This window comes from Ochotona princeps, chromosome 18 (genome assembly GCF_030435755.1).
Source record: "Ochotona princeps isolate mOchPri1 chromosome 18, mOchPri1.hap1, whole genome shotgun sequence".
In the NCBI taxonomy this organism is placed as follows: Eukaryota; Metazoa; Chordata; class Mammalia; order Lagomorpha; family Ochotonidae; genus Ochotona; species Ochotona princeps.
Genome location: NC_080849.1, coordinates 7,335,851 through 7,346,147, shown reverse-complemented (window position 1 = coordinate 7,346,147; position 10,297 = coordinate 7,335,851). Strand labels below are relative to the sequence as shown.

General features: G+C 43.0%; 1 protein-coding gene across 1 annotated transcript; it reads right to left on the bottom strand.

Annotated features, from left to right (window-relative positions):
- Window positions 1–3,077: 3,077 nt before the first annotated feature.
- Window positions 3,078–8,513, bottom strand: DSEL (dermatan sulfate epimerase like). The gene is made up of 2 exons (XM_004579440.3): window positions 8,467–8,513; window positions 3,078–7,702 (listed from the first exon to the last, which is right to left on the bottom strand). The coding sequence occupies exon 2, from the start codon at window positions 6,826–6,828 to the stop codon at window positions 3,190–3,192; it is 3,639 nt and encodes a 1,212-aa protein (XP_004579497.2). The 5' UTR covers window positions 6,829–7,702; window positions 8,467–8,513; the 3' UTR covers window positions 3,078–3,189.
- Window positions 8,514–10,297: the final 1,784 nt, after the last annotated feature.

Genomic DNA, 10,297 nt, shown 5'->3' with positions numbered 1-10,297 from the left:
ATAGGAGGTCTCTCTCTCTCTCTCTCCTTTCTCTGTGTTATTTCCAAATAAATAAATATTTTTGTAACAGAAATAATTTAAAAGGGAAAAAACAATTGAAATTTACTATTAAGCTGAGGCTTTGTGAGCTATAATTTAGTTTTCTTTTATAAAATCAAGCTTTTACGTAAAGCAAGACTACAAAGGGCATTCAAGTCGTTTATATCATAATTACAAAACTATTCAATGAGTGACTCCTCTTGAGCTCTGTGTGTTCAGCTTTAGGTTCAGATCTCCTGTTTCTCCCCACCTTCTTCAGGTGCTATTTCCCTTCTCATTTCTTTTTCTCATTCCTTCCCCCTATTTACTTTCCTTCCTTCTGGCATTATGTGCAAGGTAGGGAAAGAAACAAAAGACTGGATCTTTTTTCCTCCCTCAACAAGTTATATTTGAAATTATGTGATTTTTCACAAAGTTGACTGGACCATTCAGTTGTACTTCTCATTTGCTCCTTTATGTCAACTTCACAGAGCTGCACTGGTTCGTGCCCCATTGCTCACTTTCCATCCAGTTTCCTGCTTGTGGCCTGGGAGATCAGTAGAGAATGACCCAAAGCTTTGGGACCCTGAACCCACAATGGAAATCCGAGCAAGTTTCTGACTCCTGGCTTCAGATCGGCTCAGCACTAGCCACTGCAGCTACTTGTGGAGGGAACCAGCAGATGGAAGACCTTTGTCTCTCCTTCTTTCCATAAATCTTGTCTGTTTTTCCAATAATTTTTTTAATCTTTAAATAAACAAATAAAGCGTAAGAATATGTTTCTTTATAGTTCCCACTGGACTGTCAACTCCACGAAAGTACATTCTCAATTCACTAGTACATTCTCAAGACATTTGAATAAAAAGTAAGTGTATAGGATGTCCAAATTTTCCTTAAATCAAATACATTAGATTTTCAGATTTTAAGGCAGGGCTTATCAGCATGATCACATACAAGCATGCACAATTATATCTTCTTCTGAAAACCTTCCACACATGACAATCTGTAAACACAAGTTTTTTTGTTTGTTTGTTTTTGTTTTTGACAAACTTTCCATTTAAGAAATAACCAAATAGAAGTAGTGTTGTCTGAAATCCCTTTGGGTGAGTGGGTAAGCAGTAGGTAAGCACAGAGAAGTAAATTTAATTCAGCAATGTTATATGGGAATGAAATTACAATATAATTTGACATTTCCCAAAACCTGCACATTTGTTTTTTTGTAAGTACATAGCTATATCTGTTCTCAGAATCACTTCCTCTTCATTTTTCACATCTGTTCTCTTGTACCCTGATACACACTGGCTTTCATCAGCCCCTACATGCTTTTCCATACAATGTTACAAAGCAGTGGGAGCTTCCGTTTTATTGTTACCTGCTGATATTTTTAATTCTCACCTTCATGACACCTAATGTTGTCAGAATCTTTTTGTTTGATATGATTCACACATATTGGGAATTTAAAACACACACTGAGATTATGACCAATAATGGAATAGTGTTATCACCCATGTAGCATTTTCCCATGCTCTTTGATACCCCAAGATATGTTAATTTTGGAAAACAGTAATACACATTTGAGTCTTCAGTGGCTTCCCAACCTACAAAAATGATTTTTGATTTTGACATTAAAAATCACAAGAGTTATGGGAAAGTAGATGTGAGGAAAGTGGAAGTTTTTCACTCATACTATAATGGAAAAAAACAACCAACTTAGGTTTAGCTGGAATGTAACACCCCACAGTTTTATCACTCTAGAAGCATATTTCTACACAACAATAAACCACTGAGAAAGGACTACTTTTATCTAAGTCAGAATGACAAGAAAACCAAGTGCTACAAAGAGCTTCAGGGCACTATAGTTTCGAACGTCAGGAAGAAGACTGCAGTCTGTACAGAAATTCTCATTAGGCCTGATGCTGCCTAATAGTTTGCCTCCAATATGCTGTGATTACTCCACTGGCTTATATGGGCATAGCATTTTGATTCCATCCTACCAAAATAAATGAACCACATCTTATGACAAATACATTTATAATAAGATGCAGATGGTAAACGCATGCCTCTGACATCATCTCCCATTTGCCTTCAGCTTTTGCAGACACTGGCAGTCTGTATACTCACTCAAAGCGACACAAGGTAGGTCAGTCAGTTTTCCAGTTGTTTCCCATCTGACAAATCACTGACAGCAGCAGCAATGTTTTCTTTTGAGTCATAGAGTAAAAATTCCACTAAAGTAAGTTTCATTCTGAGTGTATCTCAGCCTTTAGTGGAAAACTAATCACTGGTCAGGGGGAAATCTCCATAAATACCGGGAGTTTAGCAATTAGTAACTACTGATAGTTTTGTTTGACAACCACAGAATAGAACAAACTGGGAGTGGTGTGATGGAGAACATCTGTAGCTTCAGGAAGGCAAAAGAGAAAGTTTTAACACAAAAACATGTCTAAAATAATCTACCAGCCTTTGTTATTCAGACTGTTCAAAGATTTATTCCTTACCAATTCTAACACAAACTTTTAGCAAGCTTTTCAGGTCAGTTTATGATCTAACTGGTAACAAAACATACTCATTCTGTGTTTCCATGTGCATTTTCTAGAAGGAATCCTACAGTTATGTTAGGACCATTTACCATTCTGGCAGTGACATCACTGATTATTTTATTCAGTAAATGAACCTTTTTTTTTCCTTTTTGTTTTCTTTCTGCAAGTTAAATGTTAGAAGACCTTTTCAAAAAGGTAAGAAACTTTATTGAAGTCTATCTTGAAAACAACAGATGTTTCTAGAAAGCAGCAATTCAAGGCCTTTAGCAGTGTTTTAGGTCCTAGACTATACAGTTATATAAGAAAAAAAGTTAGACAAAAAAACTTTTAAAATCTTCCCATCACTCCCCACCCCATTATATGACCTTATCTACAGCATAAACACCTAAGCAGACATTTCAGAATCAAAGCTAAGGAAAGTGGTGACATAAATCCTGCCAGGTCAGATGCAATGCCTATTTTTAAAATAATCTCTGTGTGCAAGTAGTAACCTGAAAAGAAACAATCGCGCGCACACACACACACGCACGCACACACACACACAGACTACAAGAATAAACCATCTCTTCTAACTCATATCCACAAAATGGGCTGGAAAGCTTTAGTGCAAATTTCTGCTGACCCGCAGCATTCATTCCATGAACTTTGGATATCCTAGACGATCCATCAGTGTCCAGCAGATGCTTTCAATTAGTTTAATTTCATCTCTAGGCAAGTTTTGTTTCCAAATGTTAGTATTAGTTGGTGATATTTCTCCTTCATAGGGGAGGTAAAAAAGGTTTGTGGAGGTGGCAAACAATATTTGGTTTAAACTAGCAGGAGACAAAGGAATCCCAAGGAAGGCAAAAATCCTTTCAGTGGTTTTCTGAGGAAAATGCACAATATCTTCAAACTTCACCAGTTGGTAGCGGGTAGGCAGCAATTCTGTGTTTATTCTCAAGGCTGCTGCAGTGTTTGCTAGCCACAAATGAGACAACAGGGAAACTGCATTTGACTTCGACTTAGAGAGTTCTTTCCTCAATGGTTCATACTCAAAAGCATAGCCTGAGTTTAAGCTACATTTCCCTTTATCCCCATCTACTTTAAACAATTTTGCCAAGTGCTCTGGAACATTCTTTAAAGAGTACAAACTAGGTTTACTACTGTACAACATTGAATAAATCCAGGCCCGAGGGTCTCTTACCACATACAATGCCCTCATTGAAGCACCTAAAACTTCTTGAAAAAAATGAAGTTTCAAAGTCCAGCTCCCACTGCTTAAACTGATAACAGGACGTGCACTTGGGTAATACATCAGGTGTCTCCTCAAAGCCCTAATATATTCAGCATCTCTGTCAAAGGCGCCTTTCATTCTACTTCTTTGTTCTGGCAAAGACTCTTTCCTTTTGGATTTTCTTTTCTTGTCTTTATTCATTGCAAAATATTGTGCTAGCTTACCCCTACTGGGTTCATGTAGATGAATGTTTTGCAAATGTAGTTTTGTGTCCTGGACTAAAGATTGCAACCAACCTCGGAGTAATCGAAAATGTCCACTGCGGATATCAGACACCTTCCATTCACAGGCATCGACAAATGAATCAATTTCAAATTCAGTTTCAGGGATATCAATGTAGGCTGTAGGAACCCTGATATAAAGAAATTCACTACTGTTGAAAAAAATCTGTTTGAGAATTTCAGCTCCTGAGCCAGGAAGTGAGGTAATAACAACATCAGGAAGATCCACGTGGTATCCTTGAGTAGACAAAGCCTTCTTGCTTGCCTCAGCTTCTGTTCTTGTCCATTTTGCACAGATTGGTTGAGTGCAAGTGCTCCACACATCCAGAAGCTCAATAAACCACAAGGCAATAACAAATATTAATATCCATCGCATTAGCTTTCTAAAAGAAAGGTAAAACCGCCATTGTAAAGTTAAAATTATCAAACTAATGCACAAAATAAATCCAACTGCTATATTAAATTTAAATCCAAAGGAGAAAATAACTCTCTCATGTCTTACAGGCTTTACTATTGCTTGCGTGCCCAGACCAAATCGGGTTATTTGGCCTTCATCAGCCACATTGGCAAAGCCACCAAATCCCAAGTAATTGAACCTGGCCTTTAGGTTATGGTATTCAGTCACAATGGAAACAATATGTTCAGTATTATTGACATTGAGAGAAATCTGAAGTCCAGAATTGGAGTTATCAATAAATCTGCAGCCTGAGACGTTGACGTACGGCCCATAAAATATATAAGCAATTCTTGTGACTGTAGATTCCATTTGAAAAGTAACATTTACAAACTGAGTCCACCGTTTCTTAAATTCAGCAGCTTGCTCTGCTTCCTGTATACTAGCCACAGGGCTACTGCCATGATGATCAAACCAAAACATTTTGTAGTGTGCATCCCATACATCCATCATGGCACCGTTGTAACTATTCATAAACTTATATGGGATGTATTTAAAGTCAATATCTAAATTATGAAAGAAGGCACTGACAGAATTTATTGGGGAATCCTTTTCTCTCTCAATGTGATCGACAACTAGAAGAGTTTGAGAATTTAAGAGAAGTAAAGCACGGTAAACACTTTTCAGTCTCATTGCTGAAGAATAAGCAGACACCGCTTCCCCACTCACAAATATCATTTCCCCATGTTGAGAGGCAGTAATGATTTCCCCAGCTGCATCACCAACCTCCTCACCAGTCCACTTGAGCCATTGTGCACATTCTCCCAGTTGACCTTCCCAGGGCTTATTACACTGACTTGAAGGTGATGGTGCAAACACCAATACGTTGTTAAGGTGGCTCAACTTGGGTCCATAGAGAGCTTCAGAAACAAACACCTGACCATTGGGAGCAAAAGTAAATGAGTTCTGATCTGGATGCTCATGTCCTGGGTTAAAGCTTCTCCACCCATCAATCCAGGAATAAGGCTGAAAGTGAACTATGTCATACACAGCTCGACCCCCTAGCTTCCCAGATTTAAAAGACACAAAGGTATTAGCTTGGGTGTTTGGTAACCCAGCTCCATAGGTGACAACACCCCAATTAGGGAATGTATGCATTTTTGCAGTACCATATTCTGCAGGTGGTTGTGGGGTAAGTTGAGGATCATACCAGATGTATTCAGTATGAAGAGTACTCCATCTTTGGGCAGTGGAAGGAACCATTGGTCCATCTTTCGGTCGGTGCTTCCTAATTTGCTGAGCTAACCAATTTCCAGCTCCGTTCTTTAAAATGAACTTATCCAAGAAAACGAGCTGGCTCTCTGGACCATAAAACCAATTATAATTGGAATCTGCTATACCCACAGTTCTTTGGAAGCCTGGTAAAAGAGTGGCATAATAAAACCAAAAGTGCATTTTCAACCAGTTATTATCCAAGTTATTGATATTAAAATGGCGCTGAGCCAGAAAAACATATTGTGTGACCGATTTAGCAGTATAGCTTCCATAGGCCACACCCTCATCCAAAGAACCATCAACAACATGATTCAATAGAAACATCGTCTTTTCCATCACATCTACCACAACTTGCTTCCATATGTTTGCTTTAGAATCTTTATCTACTCCAGTCACCAAGGCTCCTGTCAGTAATGCTATCATATTAGTAGCTTGATGGTTATGGAGAAGTTGTTTGCCCCATGAGCGGATCTTAGAATACTCATACATTTCCTCAGTAATAACCCATATTTTTTCCAGATACTTTCGTCTTCGATGATTATCTAATAAGTTATATAAAAAGTCAAAGGCAGTGGCAAAACCTGTTAAGGAATGACCGATTGGAACCTCATCCCCTGGTGCATTCTCAACTAGCCAGTCTTTGTAAGCCACCATCCTGTCCATATATTCCAACACAAATTCAAAGGCAACTTTGTCTTCTGGGCATAACAAACAGTACAATGCTAAAGGAGGCAGATTATTACCATAAATTTCATTCCACTTGGCAGCAAAATCAGCATGCTTGCGTGGAGGTAGGTAGTACGTTGGGTTGGACAGCATAACAGTCACTGCATTTCTGATAGCTCTGAAAAGATGCAAATGGCTTGTGTGAGACTTTTGTCTCAATGATTGGACTTCTCCAGCATCAAAATATAAACTCGGATGAAGGATACTTTTCTTCAGCTTTTCGTTGGGCTTGATATCTTCCACTTTCTGTGTCTTAAACTGATCTACATTATCTGTGAAAACTGCCCATTCAGAATAATTGCTCACAGACTCCTCAAGTGTACAGAAACCAAACATCACTAAAGCTAAAAATAGGAAATGTCCTATAAACATTAACGCCATGATCCATTGGGGAGTTCCGGTCCTTAAGCAAATATGTCAAACATGGTGCTCAGTGTGTTTCCCAACAGGTTGGTACAAAATATACATGAAAGGTCTTGATAAAACAAAGGCTGTAAATCTTATATATTGTAAAACACAGCTGACAGTCGGCTCAGTGCAAAGGCAGTGTAGCTGACAAAAGAAACGAAACTTGTACTGCCTATCTGCGTCCCTGGCACAGTCTTCCTTACAACAAAACTTCAACGATATTAAAACCTCTAATTTTTCTGTAACACACAGGAAATAGTGGTACAATAAAAAAAAAACTCCGTATGCAGTGTTTACTTCCTTTTTATAAGTCTATCAAATATGAAGAGTCAAAACACACATTATAAAAAAGAGGAAGAAAAACACTCCAAAATTCAAATTAAGTCATTCCTAGCACAGGAAACCATCACTGCTGATAAACTCACATGATTGGTACATTTGTATGCATCTTCCCCAATAATACAAAAGTATTGATATTCTTAGAGTAAGCAGACTCAGCTGCTATTCAACTTCTTAACTTCATTGCTTTGTGAATATTTTCTTCCATTTTTGGTAGAAAACAGCCTCACCAAATGTTCAAAGGTGCACTTGGCTTAAAAGAAAATCAAGATACTACACCACTTCAAATCTTTCTTCAGGCTTACTCACTCAGCAGCCTATTATGACACAGAGATAGCATTTTCAGATCTTCTCCGATGAGCTTCACGTGAAAAATATACAAAACATAATCTCTTCAGCCACTTATGAACTTCTCTTCAATCCTGAAGTAGCCACCAACTAGGAAAGAAAACTCCCCTTTCACCAGCAGTGGCGTCTTTTTTCTGTTCCTTTTTCATGATATTCCTTTCTGGTGCAAACAAAAAAAAAAAAAAAAGGAAAGAAGAAAAGAAAAGAAAAAAGAAAAAGAAAAACAAACAAATTCTTTGAGAGGTATGCCGAGAGTGAAAATAAATTGATAATTTAAATATTCTACAATCATTTGGAAAGCATAATAAAATATAATGTTATATATAATCCCAGCAAGAACAATTAGGTTTTTCTTACACTTTCAAGCACACATTTGAACACCACTGAATGTTACATGGCAAACAAATCTACTTGCATTTCACTGCATCTCTGCGTTATTCATTTAAACAGATTTTGAACCCAACATAATGAGCACAAAGATCAATCCTGACATCATTCCTGTTATGTCGCTTACAAAGGGCCCAGGGACAAAACTCTGCAAGTTGGAGGGACTTTTTCTCGCTCGGGCTGCAGGCTGGCTTTGCGGCTGGCTGTCTCCAGGGAGCTGTCTGTCGGAAGTCGCGACGCGGCGGGCCCGCCGTCCAGCTCGTCGTGCTGCCCGAGGCGGCCGCCGGAGGGCGCGCTCACCCAGCCGGACGCGGCCGCCTCGACTCCCGGTCCTGGCAGCAAGCAGCTAACCAAGTTTCAGTCTTGGACAAGTCTCCTCTGAGGGAAACATTCACGCAGGAGTTTCCTGATCCGCCCCGCCTGTTGCACTTTTCCATTCGTGTTACGGACAGCCTGCCCACACCCCCCGTGCCCCACTCCTCGACCCTAGGGCCGCGTTCGGAGCCCAGAGACGCCCGAAGGGACAGGTTCGCTTACCTCAGGCGGATCCCGGCGGGGTCTTCGGGCTGCGTCGGCCCCGAGAGGCAGAGGTGGACGGCTGGAGCCGGGCCCGCGGCACCCGCAGGGCTCCCCGCACCCCCGGCGCTCCCCCAGGAGGCGGCCCCGCGCTCGCCCGCCTCCGTGGGGCTCGGTGCCCGCGCCCCGCGGGCACGCCCGCGCTCGGGGAACGCCGGACGCCCGCGGGAGGCAGCCCGGGCCGCGGGCAGCGGAGCCGCCAGGGCGGTCACTCTCCGGAGCGCCGTGTCCACGGGGGCGTCCGCCGCGTCCTCAGGTCGTGACGCCGCCGTGCCAGCCGCTCGTCACGGCGAGCTGCGGCCGCGCAACAGCCCGGGAAAGCCGACAGAGCGCGCCGCGGGCCGGCGGGCGAGGGCGGGACCGGAGGCGGGCCCGGGGCGGTGACGTGAGCAGGGGCGGGGCGTGGGGCAGGACCTCGAGAGATGACTGGAGGCGGGGGCGCGGGGGCGGGGCGTGAGGCAGGACCTCGAGAAATGACTGGAGGCGGGGCGGGGCGAGGGGCGGGGCCGAGCGCCCGGTCTGAGGCCCGCGGGCGCGCGCCTCCGAGCCTGAGGCACCGGAGGGTGAGCTGGGGAGTGAGAGAGTTTGGCGCCTCAGCGGGCCGCTGAGGACAGCGTTAGCAGGGCAAGGGTAGAAGACAGACGAGGGAGACTGTGGGGTTGGTTGCAAGTGATGGGGATGCGCCACCGTGGGAGACGTGAATCGCCCTTCAGGGAGGAGCTGAGGTGAGGAGGGCCGGGAGAGGGGCTGCCCCCTGGGACTGAGGAAGCCTGGCTACGGAGCCTGTGGGTTTAGAAAAGCCAGAGCACAACACCCGGTTGGTGTCTGAGAACTTGAGTGTCTCAGATGCTGAGGAGAAAGAGAACGCAAAAAAAAAAAAAAAAAAAAAAAATACATGAGCTTTGTGGAGTGAAGCTACAAGAGGGAAATACTGGACGAACAGGAAGGAGGCTGGCTTGCAGCGCAGACCTGAAGCCCGTGGGAAGCAGTGGCCGTGCGCAGCGTGGTTCAGGGGCACAGTGCCAAGGCCGCGGCCTCGCTCTGCTGTGTGCCACCCGCGGGGCTTCTCACCCGTATCTGAAATTACACCGGCTCTCAATTTCGCTTTACTCCCACAAATAATAACTTGGCAGCAACAAGAGTACAGTGAAATGTGAAGCATCCCACATGAATGATTCCACCTCCAGCTGAGAATTATTGTTGCCTTCAATTTCCTGTATCCGCCGCCACCGTTTTCCAGCAAAATGATTCTTACTTTGATTTTCTCTTGTCACCCCCGTCTCAGCTGAGATGTTTTAGTGCCTTTGTCCTGAGCTGGAATGTATTACTCCAGCACCGTATGATGTGCCCTTACATTGTTTATTCAGCTTGTACCTTCAGCTGCTTGACTCCTGCACTCTAGGCAGAGCCCCTTCCTATCACAGGAGCTTGGGTAAGGCTCCATCTGTGGTTGATAGGAGTAACAGCCTGCTTGCTATAGAGCCTTGCCTCCTCCTTTGAAATGCATTCCAAGGCAAGGGTTCTCTGATCTCGTATCTTCCAGGAAGCATTCATTGTCTTGTGCCTATAGCCAAATAGAGGACCGCAGGTTGAAGGAAAAGAGAACCAAGCTTCAGTTACTCCTACAATCTCTGCCAAGAGGAGCCTGGGAATAAGCATTAGTAAGTACACAGACTGGCCATGTCTCACACAAAACGTGCACGGATAGAATCACATTCTCACAAGGCTACCAAGTGAGGCAGGATATGATGGCAAGATGAACCAGGAAGATGTTCTGCATGTACGTCTGCCA